This window comes from Taeniopygia guttata, chromosome 20 (assembly GCF_048771995.1).
Source record: "Taeniopygia guttata chromosome 20, bTaeGut7.mat, whole genome shotgun sequence".
NCBI classification, from domain to species: domain Eukaryota; kingdom Metazoa; phylum Chordata; class Aves; order Passeriformes; family Estrildidae; genus Taeniopygia; species Taeniopygia guttata.
The window spans coordinates 9,388,949-9,412,513 of NC_133045.1; the positions used below are offsets into that span (position 1 = coordinate 9,388,949).

At 46.3% G+C, this 23,565-nt stretch overlaps 1 protein-coding gene across 1 annotated transcript in view; it reads left to right on the forward strand.

The window, feature by feature from the left end:
* LOC100220938 (peroxidasin homolog) overlaps positions 1–23,565 on the forward strand; it is a 46,206-nt gene that overhangs the window by 8,363 nt on the left and 14,278 nt on the right. Inside the window, exons 2-12 of the mRNA XM_030288384.4 lie at positions 2,954–3,025; positions 10,206–10,277; positions 10,521–10,592; positions 12,925–12,996; positions 14,460–14,531; positions 16,078–16,247; positions 18,267–18,384; positions 19,905–20,074; positions 20,546–20,818; positions 20,979–21,095; positions 23,216–23,374. Coding sequence (XP_030144244.4) covers positions 2,954–3,025; positions 10,206–10,277; positions 10,521–10,592; positions 12,925–12,996; positions 14,460–14,531; positions 16,078–16,247; positions 18,267–18,384; positions 19,905–20,074; positions 20,546–20,818; positions 20,979–21,095; positions 23,216–23,374 — 1,367 coding nt within the window. The remainder of the gene's footprint in view (positions 1–2,953; positions 3,026–10,205; positions 10,278–10,520; positions 10,593–12,924; positions 12,997–14,459; positions 14,532–16,077; positions 16,248–18,266; positions 18,385–19,904; positions 20,075–20,545; positions 20,819–20,978; positions 21,096–23,215; positions 23,375–23,565) is intronic.

The window sequence follows — 23,565 nt, forward strand, 5'->3', positions numbered from 1 at the left end:
ATCCAGAATCCTTTAGCAGCAGCTGTTCCTTGTGGGAAGGTCATCTGTAACCCCAGACTGCCATCCTTGAAATCATGGGGGAGAGTTAAATATGAGGGATTATTTTTTCCCCCCCTATTTTTCAAATTCCCAGGTGGAAAGAAGCGGGCAGGAGGGAGGGAGCCCAGCTGCTGTGGAGCAGCTGCCCTGGGGCAGGCTCCGTGCTGGGTCCCTGTAAAAAGCACATTTGTTCCTAAACAGAAACGTGAATTTCCAGAGTGAGTGCCCTGGGAATAGAGAGGAACAAGTGTTTCTGTGTGAGAGGAGACAAACTCTGTGAGGAAGGTTCTCAATCAAACACATGCAAGCCAGAGAATTCCCAGTGCAGCCCTTCACTGCCGGCGATGCTTTAGGCTAAAGCAAGGGCTGGAGTGAAAACTAAGGATGAGCCAAAGTATTGGGGTTTTTATATGGTAAAGAGGAGTATGTAGGTTCCTCTGCATGCCCAGGGACGTTATTTGCTGTGCAGGGACATCAACACTGGTACCTTTTAATGCTGCCTGGTCCATCCTCCAGGGTAGAATCCACCTACCTAAACCACGTGTGGCTAATGCCTGTCTCACCTGAAGCCCACTGAGCGTTTTATGAGCCTTGCTAAATGAGATATTAAAAAAAAAAAAAACAAACAAACCTGAATCTGCAGTTTCAGTCAGTGACTATTTGCCCTTTCTATTTGTAGCAATTTCCTGCCATAGTTATTTTATCTATGGTTAAATAAGCAATTTAAGTTCTTTTCATTGTCATGTTTTCTAGACTTCATATCATTCCCATTGCTTGATTTTGGATTCTCTCCAGTTATTTCACATCATTGCTTGAAATGAAGTGCTCAGAGAAAGGATGCAGTGTTTCTGTCCCTTTTTTTGTCTGTGGGGAAAGCTGTTGCCTTTGTGATGGAGAGCAAACCAAAATGAACTTTCCAAAGGACTGAAAGATATCTGGGGTCCAGACAATCATCTAAAGGCCTTACCTGCAAGAGAAAACAGAAGAAAAATAAAATATTTCATTAAAATAACGAGCTAAGCTTTATTACATGTTCCTTGGGGGTGGTGTAGTTTAAAAAGAACTCTGTGTGGTTTAAAGGGCAAGAAATGTGAAGCAATTTGAAGCAATGCAAGTTAAGCCAAACACTGAAAATGTCAGAGATGATCCTTTGGGACTGCAGCTTGCAGTGGACAACCAGAGAGGGTAAATTGCAATTAGAAATACTGGGGGTTTAAAATATTCTGAAGCTGTGTTTGTTTCTGCCCTCTAATTCTTCTCTGTGCAATATTTACCACTAAGAGAGGTGAAAGACTTCTTTCTATATTAGACTTTTGAATCCTTTGGTCAAAGTGGAAAAGTTAAAGGGAAAAAAACACAACAGAAGAAACTTCCACTGGCCCATGTGCTGTTGCATGCAGTGATAACAAATGGGTAACCAGGCAGAGATTTGATTTTTCAGTACAATTTAAGTAATACTGCCTTGCATTTTCTGCTTAAAAAGTAAGAAAATGTATTATGAAATTTTTAGCATAGAATGACTACATTTTGCAAACTGTTAAGCTAAAGAAATGATACATCTTGGAGCAATGCTTTTATACTGAAATAAGTCAGGTTTACATTAGATATTAAGCAGAAAGGTTTTACTCAGAGGATGTTGAGGTCCTGGGACACGTTGTCCAGTGAAGCTGTGGCTGCCCCACCCCTGGAAGTGTCCAAGGCCAGGCTGGACAGGGCTTGGAGCAGCCTGGGATAGTGGAAGGTGTCCCTGCCATGGCAGGGGGAAGGTGGAATGAGATGAACTTTAAAATCCTTTCCAACTCAAACCAACCTGTGATTCTGTGATTCCATGATCTTAAAATAAAATCAGCTTTACTCATTGTGCAGCCTCTTCCTGAGTACTTGCTCCAAGCTGTTTCAGACCCCTTGGGTCCTCTCTGTCTGTTTGAGGTTACCTGCAATGACAGCACCTCTTTCTAATTTGAATTTTATAAATGCCACGATTCTTGTTGATGCCTGTCTCAAGACAAGTTGAATTTGCAGCTATTTGTAGAATCTCTGTTTTAAACTCTGCCTCCAAGTGTGACTTTACCACCAGAACAGGCAACTCATGCTTTTTTCCTCTTAAAGAAAATGCCCTTAAAAGGCTGCCTTAACCTGAAAAAACAGCTGTGTATTCCCTAAATGTGATAGATCAAGCAGTGCAGGAGAAAAAAAAAAAAAAAATCACTTCAGTGTTTGCTTTGGACAGAAACTTGCAGCAATCCCCGTTTGTCAGCTTTTGTGATTTGTTATAATACACTGGGCCACGCAAGGTGCCAAATCAATGCACGTTCCCTATAGATGTGTTTCTTCTTGGTTAACCAGGTTAAACCACTTAGCTCTTATTTCATTATCCCATTAGCAATCCAAACCCCATGGTTTTGGGTTCCAAGCTGATGTAGTTCCATGGGCAGCCCTTGAAAATTGCCAGAATCCCCTGGACTCCAGTAATTCTAATTGCAGTTGGCACAGATCTGAAATGCAGGCAGAGATAAGCTGTTGTAAGTCTTGGAGCATTGCAGAGCAAAATGGGAAATTCTTATTATATGCGGTTATTTGAGCAGATTTAACCATTATAGGGCAAAGATAGGTTTTAACAGGGAGCTAAATTATGGGTCCACATGATGATGTGTGTTCCTCTACAAATTACAAGAGTAATTGCATATGAACTTGAGGTGTTTTGCTGCAGACTTTTCTGGTGATCATGGGAATGATCCCTTGAGTCCTTTTAGTGTCTGGTTTTCTGTGGAATTAGAATAAAGAATTTTATCACTACAGGCTTGTCCCAGCTACTGGCTGACTTTACAGACAAAAGCAGACCCCAACCATTGTCCCCACTCCTTCTCCACTCCCTTCCCTGGTCTAATGACTTGTTTATATCCTCTGCTTTTAGAGATTTGCGCTTCAACCACATCAAGGAGATACAGCCTGGAGCCTTCAGAAGACTGAAGAACCTCAACACACTGTAAGTTGCACTCCAAGGATATCCATTTATTACTTGTGTTAGTACTGTCCCCTAAAATGGCTTAAAGGTGGCCTTGGGCTTTTATTTATTTCACTCAAGTTATGCATATCCGGCCAAAGCTTTAAAATTACCTCTGTTCCACCCTGTGTCCTGTTTCTTACCTTCCTTTATTTAAATGTGGTGTTCAATAACTTTCATTTTCACAATGAACCTCTCTGTTTAACAATCAAATATGATGAGCTCTAGCACTGACTAGAGGATGTTTGAGCAGGTATGGCCTTAGAGAGCCCATAAAAAGTTCTCACCTGGGATCAAGGACTAAAATCATCTTCCTTTCCATGGCCTCCTCTAACACATGAACCACATCAGTTGCTCTGTGTGAGTTCCACTGAGCACCTTTCAAATGCCCTCTTTCCCTATGCCTTGCCCTAAAAGAGGTGCCTACATCTGCCCTGCTCCAGGTAGGAATGGGGAAAGAAGGCTGCCCCTCCAGCCTTGTATCACACTCTCACATCACTGCTCACTCTGCTCCACTAACCAGCTTCTCACTCTTCCCAGAGGAAATCCTGGGATTCTCTGCTCCTTCTGGCTGCTGCAGGGCTTGGAGACAGATCTGAGTGCGTCTGCACCCCGTAGCCAAGGAGCTGCAAACACACCAGCTCCCAAATCAGAACCAGAAGCTGTGTCAGCACAGCACTGGGCCGGAGGCACTTGGGCTGTTGAGGCTCAGATCTAATTACTGGAGCTGTGACATGGTGCTAACAGCTATAGGATTTCCAGGTCCAAGCCAGAACTCCTCGGTGAGGCAAAGCAGCTCCTTTGGGAGCCTGACAGATGTTCATATGTTCATGATCCCAAATGGAAACAGAAAGTTCAGGTTGTTTTTTCCTGTCTGGCCTTGAGCGATCTGAAGTCCCTGATCCTGTGAAGGTGGCAGAGCTGAAGGAAGGCAAACCTGGGCAATAAGGCATTCAGTCAACACTAAGTAATTGTAGGAAAAGTGGGATTACAGCAGGACTTATTACTGAGACCTGCTGAAGTGTTATCTTTGAAAAATCAGCATTTGCCAAAGATCCTTCCACTCTGTGTGTGGGGCTGAGTGGCCAAGCCACGAGTGCAGGATGCCCCAGAGTGCCCTGGCTGTGGCCCAGGACAGGTGCTCATCACATGCACTGGTCAAAAACCTTACTGCCACTGATGCTGTTCATCCAGAACAGCCCAGGTCAGTCTCTCAAACAGCACTGTGTGATAATTAGTTGCCAAAAATAATAGAGAAGAAAGGATGCTTTGGATTGATTTCTGTCATTTGAGATGGGGTTAGATACAGTGAGAAATGAGGAAAAAAACTATCTAGAGAGATAACAGAGTTCAAATCTTTAGGGTTTTGTCTTATCACAAAGCTCTGCTGAGGCCTCTTGATCTCCAGCCCTGCTCTTCCACCCCTGGAGCTGTCCTGAGTGGAGGAAACAAAGGGTTCCAGATGATGTAATCTCAGCGTGGGGCAGGCAGATGTTTGGCAGCAGCTCCCAGGACCACCAGGAGAGTTTCAGCAGAGCCCTGGGGAAAACGAGGATGCTGGCAGGGCTTCACTGGGAGAGAGGCTCCACCCAACCTGCTGAGCTTTGTACAGGGTCCCAATTCCTGCCCTGCCTGCACCTTGGACTGGGCAGGACTCTGACCCATGCAGGACTTTTGCTTCTGTTTCTGACTCCTCCACTCTGGGCAGAGGGAGGTACAGACAGAGTGGATTGAGGGGGAAGGATCTGTCTCTCTCTAACACCTGCTTGTGCTCCACAAATGCCTCCAGTTCTTTTTCCTTTTTGTCTCCACACTCTTCTGGACAGAGACCTCAGGGACAACTTAGGCTTAGTTCTATTTCTTGGTCCTATTGCTTAGTTCCTATTTCCATCAGGCTGGAAAACTCAGTTATTCTCACATTTGTAGTAGTTAACTCCCACAGCTGAAGAGTTTGATAACTGACTGGGAGAACATTGGACCTCAAACTCCTGAAGCAAATTTCTCTCCAGGAACTTCGGTTTGTCCAATTCCCACATCAAAACTGACAAGAGCTGAAGAATTTTCTGATGTTTCTTAGATGGTAAATTTTGCCTGGGGACTTAGATAGCTTTTCAAGTGATAAAGAGAATAAATCCTTTAATTTCACTCGGAGATTTCCTGTGAAAATTTGTCCAAAAAATTTGAAGTGAGAGGTTTGGAGGATAGAATAGCTCAGGTTCCACGTGCAGAGCTCTGAGCTTGTAGTTTTCTGCCATTGAATTTAAATAAATCTTCCATAAGCAAATAAATGGTTTTTTTAAAGAGCTTTTTCCACTAATGGCAGAGGAAGAGCAACAGATTCTGGTGAAGCTTCTGTTCTCCATCTCCTTTAGGACAGGGTGGCTGTTCTGTGTCCAAGTTTGACAGTTTATAAACCACCCTGAAGAGGAAACCTTTGTAGCCTGGATGCAGGGAAACGGGTTGAGATCCTGACAGGAGAGGAGCCTGTGTGGATGTCCAGTGGGGCTGTTCAACAGTTCAAAGCCTTTCCTCTGCTGCGGGAGATTAGATAAATCACAGAGCACTACTTTAGCATTAAAAACAGGAGCTTTGTTAGTGGAAGAGTCACAGTCACTGTTTGCTTCCAGCTGGGCACTCCTGGTGCAGCACCACAGGTAATGAGCAGTTATCCCAAATCCTGCACCACTGGGAACATCCTGTGCCTGTGTGCAGGTGGAGAAGTTCTCTTAGGCTGAACATCTCAGAGAGCTGAATGGTTTCCTCCTTCCCTCCTGCTGGCTCTGCTCTGTTCCCATCTGTGCAGGGGGTGCTGGATATTTTTCATCTCTTAATATGTCCCCTTGGTATTAAAAAAAAAAAAAAAAAAGGTAGAAGGGAGAGTGAGGCAAAACCCCTTTTGTGTGCCATGCCCACCTCCCCAGCTGCAGGACAGCTGCTTTGCTGCAGTTTGCCATCACTTGCTGCATGGCTGGAGCCAGCATTAGCTCAGAGCAGCTGCTGGGCTGTGGGAGAGAGGAGAAACGCTGTGAGCCCATGCTGAGGCACAGCCTCTCACTGCTTTCTAATTTCTGCTCCTTTAGGTCATTTCTGGGTGGGGATGGATGAGGACACCCCTGGGATTCCCACAGGAGTCGGCGCTGCCCTGTCACCCCCTTTGGTTCACTCTGTATTTTCAAAGCACAGCCAAAGGGCTGCTGCTCCTTGGGCCTCTCCAGCATCACCCATGGAAATGTCCAAGCCAGGGACCAAAGTTTCTTTACATCCCCAGTGGGTATTTTGGTATTCCTGAGGCAAGAACACCCTAGAGAGCAGGACTCTGTGGAGACCACATTGCTTGTGCCTCTGCCTGGCCCTTTGCCCTGTCACTGCTCACATCATATTTCTCTTTCTGCTCAGCTGAGAACAAAACACTTCTGGTGAGCCCTGCAGCTCTGCTTCAGGTGCTGCTGGTGAAGAGCCTCAGAGTGAACAGAGCAGCAATGTGGAGTTTCTGTCTTTTACTCTCTAGTAACTCCTGAGAGAGTGTGTTGCTGCCAGAAAGGAGGAGGTGTCAGAGCCTGCTTGGATCTCAGAATAAAAGTTTCTCCCTTAAATATGGGAAATAACAATTCCAGATCATTCTGTCAACAAGGTTGAACATAAAACTCAATTTTTCTCCCCCTCTAAATACGCTGTGTGATGATTTCTATTAATGGCGTGAGGAAAAAAAATAGCTGTTTGTCACAATGACTGTAGCGTGTGGATTGTCAAATGAAAGGAGGAAAGAACATGGTTTGAGTCTGAATTCTGTTCTGTCACATCATTTAATGCATTCTTCAAAATAGAAAGCCACTCATTTAATGCAACTTAAGCCTCTGCCTGGCAACCTGGAGAGAGGGTGGGGACGGAGGAAGGAGAGGCAGTCAGCACATAAAACCTAGAGGAAACTGGATGTAAAATATTCTCTTGGTGAATCTGGGCCAGATCTCATGGTGCTTGTATATCTCAAACATCCCAGAAGGGTTTTACAGGAATAAAACCTGTGTGATTGAGTTCTCCTACTCATGTGGCATCCAATTCATGGGGCATGAAGGGGAGTGCTCCATCCTATTGCCAGGAAACATGGGTCTGACACTTTTAATTTAGCCTGTTTTGCTACAGGGTGTGGTTAAGATAATGAGAGTGATAATGATCACCCCAGCCTCTCTCTGCCAGAGCATTTATTCCAGATCTGGGGTCCCAGCTTTCAGCCCTCTAAGAGTAGCAGGAATTTGGGCATTTTTGTAATGGATGGCAGCAGGGACCAATAGCCAGGCCATGCCAGGACTTTGCACACTTTGCCTGGGTGAATTGCACAGGAATCAAGGAGCAGACAGTTGTGCAGGAGCCATCCAAACTCTTTTTAGGAGCCAGCTGTGCTGCCTTGTCCATGGATTTCTCTGAAAGCAGCATTTTGGAATAAGTGGGCTATTATTGACTTCATCATTATCTCACTTTCGAGCAGTTTCCAGGATTTATCCTTCCATTGCAATGGGGAATCCTGAGACAGGAAGCAGAGATGGCTTCTTCCATGCACTTTTTATTCTTAAATCAGGCAATGAACACATTTTTAAGTATCAGACGATGAGATAAGAGCCCTGTGAGCTGCTTGCCATCTGAACTTCCAGGATTCATCTTATTTGGCTGGGTCAGTGATTACACTCCCTTGAACTGTACAAAATAGCCAAGACAACAAAACAGACTGGGATAATGCTTTTAAATAGCCCCAAAACACAGCCAGACAACATAATGGAATTTGAAATCCCGGTGGAGATCAGTCCTGGTCTGAACTCTGAGCGTTAAAGGTAATAATCAAACAATCTGGAGCAAAGGGCTCCTGACCATGCTGCTGGTGTGACCCTGCTCCCGTGGTAGCTGTCACCTGTCCCCTGGGAGGCAAATGGCCATTGCCAGGTGTGTGCCAGGTGCCCACATCCATGGGAATGATGTCGGTGCTGGCACCCCTCTGTCAGCCCAGCGTGTGCTCAGGAGTGGGGCCAAGGCTCAGCTAACAGAGAAGGAGCTGCCCTGTCCTGCTCTGGCCAGAGATGAGAGCTGATGGGGCAGGGAGGGAAGCAGGGCTGGTGCCTGGGTTGTCTTTGTCCTGTGGGCAAATAGACAAAAGCCCTCTCCCACACTGCTCCCAGGCAGTCATTTTCAGCCCTTGGGTGTTCAGTCATCAAATAAACTTTTAGGTTGATGCTCAGGGACTGTATTTCTACCCAGCATAGCTGGCTGCCAAAGCAGGATCCTGTGTTCCAAGGACTTGACATCATTTTTGCATCCTTAAGAGTGAGCGGGGCTGTTTGCCCTCAACCGTGTGTATAGAGCCATTGCTTCCAGCTGTGCAGGAGCTTTCCAGATTGCTCTTCCTTAACCTCTTCCTTAACCTCTTCAGGCTGCCTGTGCCCAGCCCTGGCATGTGCAGCCTGGCAGTGGCACCCACACCCGTGGTATCAGGGCAGCGAATCCAGGGAGGAAGTCAAACCTAGGGTCATCAGGTTTTTCTCAACCCCTCATTGCCTGACTTGCAAAGTTGTTTGCTCCTGAGTTTCTCACGTGTTTTTTCTAACTCTCAGTGTAATTCTCCACCTGAGAAAAAGCTGGTGTGGCTCAGGTGCCTGAAGAGAACTTGCAAAGCTACCATCACACATATGTGCTTCTGAAATCTTTTATCTCTTCTGTTATCCTTGAGATGTTTTATTTCACCTTCATCTTCTTTTCCCACAACTTTTTTTTACCATTTATCTCCATCTCTTTGTCTTTTCTCTCCATCCTTTCCCTGCACAAACTGTTTTTGGCCAGGAAAAGACCTTGGCTTTTAATGACAGAGGCTGGCTGCTCTTTTTTGTCCAGAAAAGTGGGGCAGAAGATTGGGTTTTGCTGCTGGGAAAATGCTGAACTGTCTTCTCACCGGCTGCCTGGTGGCAGATCATTCTTGAGGAGCAGAGTTTTGGCAAAAATCAACTTGTAAAATGCACATCCAGTGCATGTATTGAATGTGACCCAACCTAGTGCAGTCTGGCTGCTCGCACAGGGAGTTGCTGCTTTTCCTACAATGCCTGAAAAAGAAATCTTTGCAGTACACAGTCACAGATTCCTTCTCTGCCCACAACTCCATTTAGGAATTTTAAAAATTAGTGGTGGCTGGTGAAAATCCTTGCTCTGGGCTATTCAGCTCTAAAAGCTCCACCAGCTCTGAGCTTTGCCAGACCTGAACATCAGTGGGACCCACAGCGAGAGACCCGTGGGACTGCGGCCGGGCAGCCACGAGAACAGCTAAACTCTGTATTAGGGAGCTATTTATAAGTGATTTATTGTGTTTTCTCTGAGTTGGGCTTGGCAGGGGCTGCAGCAGAGCTCTGCAGGGCTCAGCTCTGTGGTTACACTGCTGCACAGCATGGCTCTGGCAGGGCTGGGCTGTTCTGGGCACTGGCACTGCCCATCAGTTGCACACACAGTCATGGCAACTGCACACACCAGTGTCACACAGCTTTCCAGTGCCACGTGGCCCAGAGGTTTTGCATTAAAATCTGGCAAAAAAAGCTCCTGAGTTCCAAAGAGGTTGTCTGTGAGCAGCCTCAGAAGTCAAAGTTGAATTTATTTCTTTCTCATTTGCGGGTATCAGTTACAAAGTGATTAAAACAAAGCTATTAGCATTTTATGGCTCCTATAGCTCCACTGGGAACTGGTGTTTTAAACTGCATTTTTACTTTTAAAAACTGGCTGTATGCTCCGCTGGTCACCTGTTGAACACAACCAGGCACCTCCAAAACCATTGTGGTTGTACAAGAGTGGCAGCAATGATTTAATATCTCACTGCCCGCTGCTTCTTTCTGCCTCTCTCCCATCCCTTCATCCCTTTCCTGGTGAAATTGTCACTTTGGATGAAAACTGTGGCAAAAGGTCAGGAAAATACTTTGAACACTGCAGTCTTGGAAGTACTTGGCCCCTCTGGCTGAGAAACCTTCACACTGCCTTTGCTGGTATGAGGACCCAAAATTTGACTTGCTAACCCCATTAAATCTTAAATCCTGTGACACATGGGCTCAGAATTTTCAAGTGGGCATCCAAAAACAGAAATGCCACAAATCTCACACGTCCTGACTTCACCAGCTGTGTTTTTCTTTCTTGATTTGAACAGGCTGCTGAACAATAACCAGATAAAACAAATCGTGAGAAGATCCTTTGAAGATCTGGAGAACCTGAAATACCTGTGAGTTGGTGGCTCAGTAATTTCTTGACCTCTTCAAAATCTAACAACCCACTTTTAATATTTTCCAGTCAAGGATGTGCTGTGTGTGTTTGGAGTTCAGTGTCAGAGGTGTAAAACATTGCCCTTGAATCCAGGCCACAATTTCTGCTTTGGGTTGAGGGTCATTGCTGTTTGCTGTGACTTTTTAGAACAGAACTGCTGATCAGTTCACCTAATGCTGTTTCTTTTTTCTCCTTTTGAAAGCTACCTTTATAAAAATGAAATTCAGAGCATCCAGCAACATGCCTTCCGCGGGCTGCGTTCCCTGGAGCAGCTGTAAGTACAGATGAGCCTTGTTTGCACGCTGTGCTCCCAGGCTTGGAGAGCAGCAGGCACTTAGCGAGGGCTAGGATGAAGCTTCTGCTCATTTCTCATCCAGATTTGCCAGGCTACACTGGGTTCATTTGCAAACAGCTGTTCTGAGTATTGGTTTTGGTTAGTTAGTGCTGAGGTCTCTTCCTACTGGTGTTCCATATGTTTTATCCTGTCCCCAAACCTCTGGAAAGTAGGAAAAACCCAACTGTGCTTCTGATGGCCTTTATTTCCAAGGAGCTTATGAGGGAGGGGTCTGCAGGAGGGCTGGGAGAAGAAGGCTCTGCTGGGTTTGTGTCTGGGGATTCCTTGAGCAGAGAGTCAGATCTGGTCCTTCACTTAAACTGAGGGTGCTGGTTGAGTTTCTCCCTCATCCAAAGCTCTGCTGGGAATGGATGGATGAAGTGCAAGCCGAGTATTCCTGGGAGCTACCAGGATGGTGGTGCTCCCATGCTGCAAAGCATGGGAAATTGCAGTGGGGGAAGGTGATGGATCCAAACAAACACAGGGATGACCTTCCCTCAAGCTGTGTGGCACTCTGTGCTGAGTCTGGGATGGAGGGAGCCTCGTGTGTTTTCCTGGCAGCTGGAGTCCATCACTCCAACAGTCCCCATTTGCTCCCCTTCTGTGTACAGCCAAACTCTGCTGTTTGTTCAAAGAAGTTTTTTTTTTTTTGACTCTTAGTGCACCACTCTCAAGGTGACGTGGGTACACTGAGGTCTGACTCTTCTGACATACCTTCCTAAACTGGGACGGGATTTTTCTTACTGGTGCAGAGAGTGTGAGCTCGGATACTTGAATCGTAGATGTGGAATGGTTTGGCTTGGAAGGGATCTTAGAGCTCATTTAATTCCAACCCCTGCCATGGGCAGGGACACCTTCCACTATCCCAGGTTGCTCTCAGGCCTTGGACACTCCTAGGGCTGGGACAGCTACAGCTTCTCTGGGCACCCTGTGCCAGGGCCTCAGCACCCTCACAGGGAACAATTCCTTCCTAATGATTATTCTTCCTAAATAACTGAAATATAGGAATTACTTGTATCACTGGAGAGCAGGGACCAAAGGTGAAACTGGTCTAATTCCTGAATTGTTCCCAGCTGCAGCATTTATAGGGCTGGAACGTAACCAAGGATTTTGCTGTAAAAAGAATAGGATCTAGCTTGTTCTCCAGGTTGACAGCACAAGAGGACAGAGCATAATTGGAAGTTTCAGGCAATCCTAACAATAGGTGTGTCACCAAGCTTGTGTACAATGTGGTTTTTCATCAGCCAACTCAGCAAGGATGCCTGGGAGAAAATTTAGGAAGCTGAAACTGGCTCTAAGCTGAGCGTGGAGAGCTGATGCTGCCCACGGGGATATTTCAGCAGTGAGCATTCCAAACCTGATGTCACGAATAAAAGAAAAAAAAAAAAAACAAACCCAACAAACCCACAAAACCAACAAACAACCCGCTGAAAGTCCCATCTGTTTTCAATCCCAGGCAGGCTTAACTCCAGAAGAAATAGCTTTGCTCAAATCCTACCCCGTTTTCCTGTCCCCACAAGCCAGCTTTTCAAGAAAAAGTATAACCCGAGTGATGGACAGGATCAGATGCTTTCCTCAAGGTCCAGAGCAATCTCAGCAGGCATCTGAGAGTGATCAGAGCACGTCCCTGTGTTCCCCACTGTGACCCTGCAGTGCAGAATCTGAGTCACCCTCTCTGATACCGGACCATTTGTCATGAATCCTTCCATTACAAATCAAACAGCCATGCGGAGGCTTAGGCAATTATTTCTCAATGCAGTCAGCTACAACAGCAGAATGAGTATTTGTAGATCTGTGATTAATCTGTGTCTGCTGTGAAATTTATGCCTGTGTAAAATAAAGGGGAACGGTTTAGGCAATTTGGGGACTGTAAAAAAATCCATCTAAAAGTCAGGAATGTGTCAGTTGTGCTGGTCAATGTCACAGCTCGTGGCAACAGGGAGGCTCAGGTATTGTGGTGAGCTGCTCTGCAGGCACCACATTTCTTTTCTTGATGGCAAAGGGTGACCAGGGACAGGCAGGAGGAGCCCTGGGCCTCTGGAGTGGCAGGTCACACTTTGGATTTCAGTGGAACTAAAAATATTACTCTGTATTAGCAGAAAAGCCATGTTGGCTACCGTGTTTGCCTGTGGAAACTGGAGACACTAACATGGATTCTGGCTTCCCAACACCTGCCCTGAGATGAGTGGTGACCAGCTGGGGGGCACTGGTGGGTTGATCTGGGAAGTTCTGTCTCTGAAATTGCAATCTGTGTGTGGTTTCTGTCTCACAGGTACCTGCATTTCAACAACCTGGAAAGTCTGGAGCTGGAGACTTTTAGTGACCTGCCTAAACTTGAAAGGCTGTGAGTAAAGATGGGATATTTCTTGGGACTAAGAGGGTGAGGAGAAGGGGAAAAACTTTTTTATTTAGTGTAGCAGTTTTGGTAGCATGGAGTGTGGTCTCCAAAATGCAAAACGAAACTTCTTTAAAGAGATTTTACATAATTGCCGAGTAGGAGGGTGACTGAGGGTGTGAAGGGAATTTCCCATTTTATGTTATATTCAGGTTTCCATCTAAATAGGAGTAAATTTGCAAAAAATCCTACAGCTGGTCAAGCCAAGTGAAATTTTACTCTGAGCATAAGGTCAGCAACATTAGTCACTGTTGGGCAGAGTGAGCTAAACAAAAAGGGATAAAGTCAGAAGAAAGTCTAACAAGAAAAACACACATCCTTCTTGAAAGCAGTAAGGAAATGGAGTCTCCTGCTTCCCAGGACTACTTCTAGCAGTAATGGAGCCACCAGCACAACATTCCATGTGTGGTTCCCACTCCATGGAGAAACCAGCAGACTTTTTCTGGGCTGTGTAGAAATGTGCCTTTTATCCATACAGGCCAAAGAAATAAAATTGTGGGATCCCACACCCTTAGGAAAATTCAGACCTGGATCTGTACATGGCTGATCTCAGTCACTGTATTGGATCCAACAAAAATTCTGGATTTAAATTTTAAAGGAAAGTTTTTCAGCCTCCAAGGTGGGCAGCCAGGCTGGACTCTGGTGCACATGTGTGTGTACAGACTTTGCACTCGAGCTGTGCTGCTTTTGTGCTCTCTCCTGTTCCACCACCTACTAAAATTGCTTCATCTCTTTTATCAATGGTCTCTTATGTGTTTTAGATGTAACCAACACAAGTAAATTCCCGCACCATTATGGGAATGGGAAGTTAATTATCTGCTCTTGGTCGCCACTAAAATTGTTCATTTTAGCGCTGTCAGGGTTTCTCCCTAAGAACTGGAGAGTTTTATGTGTGTGCTAAGATTCTGGAAGTGAGAATTTCCCTCAGTTTTGTTCAGAGATAAGCCCAGTTGAGGTGGCTGTTATCTGAATTACATTTGCTCATGGATTTGGGCTAATAACTACATGAGTTGTCTAACATCAATGGCTGCCCTTTTGAAATTGTCACGTCATCTGCACAGGGGAAGGAAAAGGTCCCAGGCCCAGAAAACAGAGGGTGGGTCCAATCTGAGGGGATTTTGTGCCCTTTCTCCTCCCTGTGCAGAGAAACTGGAAGGGTCCAGCTTAAACCTGTTCCATCACATCCTGAGTCACTGTTTCCAGCCCACACCCGCTCTCGGCTTTGGCAAATCACGTCACACCCACCGAGGGACGAAATCCCTCCAGCTCATGGAAACGAACATGGAGTTTAAAAACTGAGCTCCGTTTTGATGAGTGGCCTTTGCATTTAAACTGAGTTGTGACCTGGGGTGTTAATGATGCTCACAGTGCAAATACTGAATCATGCCTTGGCATGGCTTCTCCCACTGCAGATTCTTGCACAACAACAAGATCTCCAGGATTCATCCAGGGACATTCTCTCAATTGGAATCCCTCAAACGGCTGTAAGTAAAAACATTGCCTGCAAAGAGGACTTGTTTATCTTCAATCAGATGGGCAGGACCCGAGGAAAAATGTGCCTGGTTGGCAAAGCTTTTAGTTGTTGCAGTTCTAAGGCCACTGCAAAGTTATAAAACAGTTTTGATTGGAGTGAAAGCTTATTTAAGCAGTTAGAAGTTTCTTTATGTAAGTGTCTAATTATAATCAGCTTACAGCTTAATAATGTCACAGGAATGAACGTTCCTGGAAAGTCTTCACAACAGTTTGAACCTATAAAGCATCCTTGAAAAATGCAGAAAGTCCAGGTCACGGATATGACCTTGAACATGTCTGTAGATCAGTATCTAACATGCTTAGAAAAATCATAGTCATAAAAGAAAAGGCTTGTTTTCTAGATTGAAATTAGTCAGAGGAGTGCCAAGGGGCATGATTCCCTTTCCATGCAGGAATTCCCCAGGGTGCCATTCTCCCATAACCTGTCTGTCTCTTAAGCTTACTTCTTTTTTGCTTTGGTTTTATGAGCTCTGGAAATAAGTTCTATGATGTGTTTGGGAGGAAAAAAAAAAATGCAAAAGGTAAAGAATTTTGGTGTTCTGCCATGATTTTCAAGTACAATAAAGTAATGTATTTCTCACTGCTGCCCTCAGTGATTTCTGCAAGCAGGTAAAATGCTTCACTTCTCTTTAACAGGGAATATCTTGTGAAATGCTGCCTGTAGGTGCCAGAGAAAAGGATGGGATGTCTATAAAATACTCGGTCATGGCCTTGTGTGAAATCTCACATTCTCAAATATGTGACCCTGAACGTGTTAGAATTTTCTTCCTTTCATTTTGTTTTTTTGTTTGTTTGGTTTTGGATGGCTGTGCTGGTTTTGAAAACCGTGACAATGGCCCAGACCCACCGACTGTAAAACTGTCAGTGGGGAAGGAAGCACAAACTAATCCCCCTGTAGTCCTCCTTTATCCTCATGGCTAGCACTGCTCCTAGGAATGAAGCCAGTGCAGGGAAGAGGCTGGGGGCACTGGGAGGTCACTGGAGCTCCATTTGCTGTGGTTCATGCTTGTGTTGCAGTAATAAAAGTTCTCCCAGTTGTGCAGAAATGCTGCAAGCCCTCACAGCTGGTTACAGGAAGGGTCTGATCCCATCCACATGTAAATAAATGGGGAGGGTTTTTTGGAGCTAAAAGAGAAAAGCTGCAACAGAGGCAGCTCTCACAGAATTCAGTAAAGGTTGAAACCTCCATCCCAGGGTAAAACCCAATATTTCAGTGTCTCAAGTAGTCTAAAACTGCATAACCCAGTTTGACTGAATAATTTCTATTTGAAACTGGAATAGTTGGTAGTAGCGGTTCAATTAAATCTTACAAATTGGTCAAGCATCCTAGTTAACCATCGTGGCAGTGAGATATCTCAGATTTTCACCTGGGATATAATCAAATGCAGGGCAAACCACCCAGGTGACCCTTCCCTTGGGGGGCTGTCTCCCCTGGAGAAGGAGGCAGCATGGCAGCTGGAGGCTGTGCACTCAGCTGCCTTTTCCTGGCTGTTGCAGGCGGCTGGACTCCAACTCCCTGTTCTGTGACTGTGACCTGCTGTGGCTGGCAGAGCTGCTGAAGCGATCTGCAGAGCAGGGCAGCATCCAGAGCGCTGCCACCTGCGAGGCTCCGCGGGAGCTGCACGGCCGCTCCATCGCCACCCTGACCGCCCAGGAGTTCAACTGTGGTGAGCACAGTCACACCCCTCCACTGGCCACCCTCAGCCCCTGGAGCTGGGCTTTGCTCTGGGAATTGCTTCCTCCAGCCCTTTTCCTCCCTCTGCCCTCTGCTGGCATCCTGATTTCTCCCTCCTTCACTGCTGAAATGGGAAAACCCCAGTGGGGCTGCAGGAGGATGCTGATATTCCCAGGGGTGTTGGCTGGTGGGTGTTGTCTTGGCTTTTTGCAAAGAGTAGGGCTGGTAAAGGATCTGCTGCACCAGTGGCTAAGCCAGGAACCAGGGGAAATACCCCACATTAGGCTGAACAGGAGGGGAGCACTGGGAGAGCTGCAGTGGCAGGAAACACAACTGGAAACCTGAGGGAGAGCATCCCAGATATGGAGCTGAATGCTGTGTTTGACTGGTGTAACTTGATGGATTTCGTTAGGCTGTGATGCTTTAAATTTAGAAATTTAAATCAGGTTTTGTTCTGAAAAATCTGAAAATTAGTTATTTCATATAGAAAAACACAAAATTCTGATTTTTAAGTGGAGGTCGGCAAAAACATTGGCTGTAGTTCTGTGGTGCTTTGCTGCTGGTAGGGTCAGTTTGAGAAATTCCCACCCACATGGGCTGGCTGTTAGCTTCCCCCCCTGGATATGACAATCCAGCTGTGCATGGTCCTGCTGTGAGCCAAATGTGTGAGCTCAGCTGGATTTTGAAGAGTTCTCCATTGAATTCAGTTTTCTCTTATGACTTCATTATTAAAAAAAAAAAAAAAAGAAAATTGACCATTGACAGATTAATTTAGGGCACGGCCATGCAAAGATTTGAGTTGGCACAAAAAGGTCTGTGACCTCAAGGGAAGGGGGGATAGGAAGGGCTTAGGGAAAGCAGCTGGGGACACATGGAGTGGCTGTGCCACACAGCGAGCTGTCCCCAACACACTCCCAGTGCCACAGTACAGCTGTTAGTGCAAATTTGTTCTGGTTTAGGCATGGAAACACAGTGGGGTGTCTGTCAAATTACCAGAGCACCTGGTGGGAAGATTTTGCTGGCATTTGGCTTTCACTCTAGTGGTGTGCCAGCTGGGAAGACAAATGATACAGAGCTCAGCACAGAGCTCTACCCATGCAGGTGGCTGACATTTGAGTCAGTCTGAAAGCTGCTGGTACCATTAACCCATGGCTCTGAGCAGCTGTGAGCCACAGGGCCAAATCTGCCCGAGTCAGTGTTTTGTGGGGCTGTGATGGGTTTGAGCTGTGCTGGATTTGCTTTTGGGGATTTTTTCTGAGCCATTAATTTATGGTCTGAGGAGTGAAGATGCTACCCTTCCATTGGAGGAGGTGACAGGTTCTCAATTTTAGGAATAATCCAGCTGGTTTTACTGGCTTACTGGTGAACATGCAGATTGTGAAATGGGTAAGCTTTTTGAATCAAGCTCAAGCACTCCAGGCTTGTCCATAAATTCCTCCCTATTTCAGCACATCCTTTCAATGTTTAACTTGCTTGGTGCTTGAATACATCTCCAAGTGAAGAACACAGTGAAAGGCTTGGCTGGATAGGGACAGGATGATGAATGAAGCCGTAATGAATAAAATCCTGTTGGGAAGGAAGTGGCGTGGTTTGCAGGGAGCTGGCTCTGTGCTCAGGTGGAGCAGAATGCTGCAGGCTGCCAAGGGCAGAAAAACAACCCAAGTGAGGATGCTACTGACTTCTTTGCTTCTTTGGGGGGAGACAGGGACCTGCTCCTTAATGAGCCCCTGTACAGCCAGGGCTGTGGGAGCTGATCCACTGCCCAGCTACAGGGAATAGGAGCAGAGCAATTCCCCAGGGCCTTTACAGGTGAATGATGCTATTCCTCCATTATATTTGCAGGTGTTAGTGAATTTTGGGGTGGCTCTGAGCAGATGCTGCTGCCCCTGGGGCTGTCCCTGTTTCTTGGGGCATTGCAGGATAGGTGTTGTGTGCCCCACCATACCCCAGCTGGGCTGCAGGTAGTTTTGTGCTGCTTTGGACTCACTTGTGTTCAAATTATGTTTTGCAGAGAGGCCACGAATAACCTCAGAACCCCAGGACGTCGATGTGCTCTTGGGAAACACGGTTTATTTCACCTGCAGGGCAGAAGGCAACCCAAAGCCTGCCATTATTTGGCTGCACAACAAGTAAGTCACATACAAGGAGCCCTGGGGTGGCAAAGGTTTTCAAGCACTGAGCTCTTCAGTGCCTGCCTGTAATTACAAAAGTTGTTTCACACAACGTTAAAAACAAAACAAAACAAACAAAAAAAAAACCAAACAAATCTTTTTCATGGGTTATATTTACCTTCCTTTTAACATCATTCTCTGGTGACCACGTAATCCAAGTGGTGTTTTCATCTGCATTTGAAATATTTCATCTGCATTTGTAATGGATTCCAAGAGCTTGTAAGTTTTCTATAAACATATTCTGCAGGCTGAAAGCAGTTGTCTTTTGATCAGGAAAAAAATAAAATTAGAGTTTCATGTTGCTCTCAGCCACCATGCTGGCCATTTGTTAACTGCTGAAATGCTTCTCACTAAAGGCTGATCGTGCTAGGTATGAGGTTTCTTTCCAAAGGGAAAAATTGCTGTGCTCCACTGAAGGACAGAATTTACAAATTTGTATATAGGTTATGTGCTAGATGCCAGGGTGTTCTGGGAAATGCTGCACAATAAAATATTCTGCACCCACTGTGGAAGTGAAGCTGCTTTGCTGCTTTATGAGCTTCTTCTCTGGTGAAGCCTGAGCAGGGCTCGGTTATTAATAAAAAATTATCAATGTGTGCTTCTTCAGCAAGCCCCCCACCAGGCAGAGTTTCAGTCCAGAGCAAAAGTTTATGGCTGAGTTAAGTCCCTTTGGAAGGAAGGTTTTGTTAGGGAAATGCTGGCAGGCTCCCAAAGACAGCATTGTAAGAAGGATAATGATAATAAATGTTCAACAAACGAGATATGGCTGGAGTTAGGAGACACCAGGGGAATTAAATAAATGCCCAGCAAGCAGATTAGATTGCATAGTGGGTTCAGCCTTTGTCCTCGGGGGAGAGGGGTCCCTTCTTCCCTTTCCATCATCTGCAGCCAGCCAAGATTCCTTTGTGCTGGGACAAATGGGATGCAGCACTGGGACCTTCTGCCACGGGCTGGGATCCAGGAGTCACAGGTCGTTGCAGAGAGAAGGAAGATGTTTCACAGCTCTCGGGCTGGGTTGGAGTCCAAGCTGTGTTGGGGTCCCATGGTGACTTCTCAGAGCTTTTTGCTCCTCTCAGGCCTTTGAGCCTCGAGTTTGAATAGCAATGGCTGCACACAAGGACAATATTAATTCACTGTTAAATTTGCACTTAGTGAGTAAGGAGAACAGGCTTTCCAGGCCAGGACGCCCTGACAAAGGCAGTGATGCTGTGACATGGGAACAGAGTGCTCTCCTGATGGGCCATAAATGTCCTGTGTCATCAGTGGGGAGAGAAAAAGCAGCTCACCCAGGGAGCAAATCAGAGCTGGAGCTGCAGTTCAGCGCTGTGAATCAGAACTCTTGCTGCAAATTTCCTGAAGTCTCAGAATAGCTCCAAGAAACACCAACTTACTGCAATGCAAAGCCCTCAGATCCCCCCAAGAGGGACCACCAGTCTTTATTCCTTTCAGATTTTGCCTGTTTGTGGCTGTTTTTTCAGTAATAAGATTGACATGAAAGATGACAACCGCCTGAACCTGTTGCAAGATGGTACCTTGATGATCCAGAACACCAAGGAGTCGGACAAAGGCGTCTACCAGTGCATGGCCAAGAACATTGCTGGGGAGGTCAAGACGCAGGAAGTCGTGCTGCGCTATTTTGGCACCCCATGTAATTGAGTTTGAGCACCCCTTTATGACCTGGGCAGTTGGGGATGGGAGTGGAGCTAAATCAGAGTCAGTCCCAGCTTTTTATGTGCCAAGATGTTCTTGGTGAGCCGGGGGAGAGAGTGGTGACAGCCAAGGGAGGCCTGAGCTTCAGGGGCTCCCACTGGAGGGGGAAAAGGGGTACTTAGAGAATGAAAGTAATTTGGGACTGGGGAGGGAGTTTGAAGTTTGTGGTGAATGCTGCAGCACAAGGGTGAAGGGGACACGGGCATGGGGATGCTCCAGCACTGGGTGAGTGGGTGTGAGGAGGTGGTAGGAAGATACTGGGGGCATTGCTCACAGCGAGGATTTGGACGTGAGGGAAGAACCAGAGTGAGTTGCTGGACTCCACTCCCCAGAGTGGGAATCCAAGCAACTTCTGCCCATCAGTGAGCAGGCAGCCGAGCTGGTTCCTAAAACTCTTCTTTCCTTCCAGCCAAGCCCACTTTTGTGATCCAGCCACAGAACACTGAAGTACTGGTTGGGGAAAGTGTCACCCTGGAGTGTGGGGTCTCTGGGCACCCCCTCCCTTGCATCACCTGGACCCTTGGCACGGGCTCTCCTCTGCCACAGGATTCCCGTTTCACCATCACCAGCTCTGGAGGACTCTTCATTCAGAACGTCACCTTCTTGGACCAGGGGCAGTACAACTGCAATGCCAGCAACTCCGAGGGATCCATCCAGGCCACAGCAAAGATCATAGTGCAAGGTGAGGGCTGCCAGCTGATCCTCTGAGGGTTCTGGGATGTTTCTGGGACACAGTGTTTGGCCAATGGGCTGTATTTGGGTCTTGTGACTGGTTCTGCTCCCGTGAACTCCCCGAGTTTGCTGCCTGTTTCCTGCTGCCCAGTCATTGCTTTCCCTTCCAGATTCTCCCAGGTTTCTCGTCATTCCCACGGATCAGACAGTAACTGAGGGACAAAGTGTGGATTTCCCCTGCTCTGCTGAGGGTCACCCTCCCCCTGTGATTACCTGGACAAGGGCAGGTACTGCCTCACTTGCCTTGTGGCTTCTCTCTCCCATGCCATCATGCACAGGGTGTGGGTGGGAGCAGCTGAGCTGCTGGTCCAGGGTGGTGGCTTGCAGTGGTGGCAAGGACAAATTGTGACCAGCATAGACCCAGTCCCACTAGGAGGTGTGTTGTAAGTCACCAAGGATGGTGTTAAGCACTGAGGAAGGAGCATCTTGGGTCTCTGTCACAAGGAAGGAGTGAGATGGTTTTCATCAGCATGAAACCCATGGAAAGCCTTACACTTCTTGCTGCAGTGGCTTCCCACCTCCTCTGAAAAGGCAAGGTCTGGATACTCCCAGACAGTGGATATCAATCACAGAATTGTTTAAGTGGGAAAAGACCTCTAAGATCATGAATTCCAGCCTTTAACCCAATACTGCCACATTCACCACTAAACTGTGTCCCTAAATGCCAAATCTACATTTTTTTTTTTTTTAACACCTCTGGGGCTGATTCCACCTCCTTCTTTTGCAGTACCACCATGTGCCGCCTCTGTGTCATTGTCCTTGACTTGCTGCCCTTGTGGAGCAGAAGTGGCACCTTTCACTGGCACACCTCAGAGTTTTCTCATGGCTTAGGAAAAAAGATTTTGGGACAACAGGTGGTGGTGAACTTTTAAAGTCTCAAATAATTGTTAATGCTGGCTCCACTGAACTGATCTCATCCAACCCTTTCTGGGACAGAAGCCAATAATGCTTGGCCCAGAGGTCCTCCAACTTTTCCTTATGCTTCACAAGCCATAATTAATGGTTTAGGGCTGTGGAGAGTTTGTGGGTATTGTGTTCCAGCTTCCACAGCAAAGGCCCTGACACAGAGTTAAGAAGGACCAGCTGAAATTCTGCTCTGCCAGCATGTTCTCCATCTCCTTTAACCTGTTTTCCTCCACTTCCCAGAAAACATCTTAGGCACGTTGAAAGGAGCACAGTGACAAGAAGTGAGGTTCATAACTGCTTTGCAACCAGGTTTGCACTCAGCACCCCATAAATAAAGAAACAACAAAGCTTTATAGTGCTTTACATGCTGAAAGCAAGATGAGGGGAGCACTGAGATGGGCACTGCTAATCTCAAAACCACTTCTGAGAGCATAGGGGCTTTTGCTATTTGGGATGAATAAACAGAGGATAAATAAATGGAGGAAAACGGAGAAAAATATATGTTAAAAAAAATTTCTAGCCTGACAAATTTGGTAATCTTATTTGGGTTTGGTAAAGTGGTTTAGTTTTCAGCTTTTCTCCTGAAATAGAGAAAATATTGAAACAACTGTTTCCAAACCAAAAAATTAGCCCAACAAATTTAGAAAGGCAACACCAAATGTTTCCATTTATTTGATGAAACAGAGAGTTTGGATAATTGAAGAGTGATTTGCTATCCATCAAGGGTTAAAATATCTGCGGATTGCACTAAGAAAATACTTAGGAGGAAAGAAAAAGGGTTCCAGCTCTTCCCAGCTGATCAGACGGACAACTCAGTGTGTAAAGGTGGTATTTCAGGGCAATAGATGTTGGGAAGGAAATGAAATGTGTGACTATCACACAGACCCCTCCAGTGATGGTGATGCCTTCAAAATCTAGAAACAACAATAAACATTTTTGAGACAATATTAATATAGGAAGTAATATAAAAAAAGGGCTTTAACTGAAGGCATCCAGGTGCAAATATGGCAAATTGCGCGCTGAAGATGTGCTGAAAATGCACACATGCCAAAGCACATGTGACCTAGGACAAGTATAGTTTTATAAGTTCAGAAAATTCACATAATTGACAAGAATCCCTAGTTAGAAACACAGGTAATGAAGTCATTTCCCCTCTTGGCTCAACCCCTTCTGAAGCCTCCCTTGTTTCTAGTTTTTTACATCTAATACTTGAGAAAGTGTCTTGGGCAGGTGTCTTGTCCTTGATTCCCGTAAGAAGCAAGACCAGAACCGGCCCTCAGGAATTTGTTTGTCTAATAGGAAAAGCGCCAGAGTTAGGAACCCTTCCAACCATCCAACAACAGCCGCCAGAGCCACAAGCAGATACAGAGAACACACAAAAGCAAAAAACCACTTTGGCATCGGTGGGATGAGGGAACTAACGAGCTGCTTGCTCACCCAGGTGGGCCCTTGCCGAGCGACCGGCGGCACAGCGTGCTGGCCACGGGCACGCTGCGGGTGGGGCGGGTGGCCCTGCACGACCACGGGCAGTACGAGTGCCACGCCATCAGCGCCATCGGCGTCAGGACCCTCCCGGTGCAGCTCTCGGTGACCCCGCGAGGTGAGGGGGGCTGCCAGAGGGGTGGTGTTCTCTCAGAGTCCATCTTGAGACATCCCTGGTTGTCTCAAGATCCTGACAAGGGTTTCAAACCTTGTCAAGAAGTCAAAAGCATCTGTGGCTTCGATTTTAGCCCGTGGAAAGGGCTGTCAATTTTCTATGAGGAATTGCAAGTCACAAGGGTTTTAGTAGTG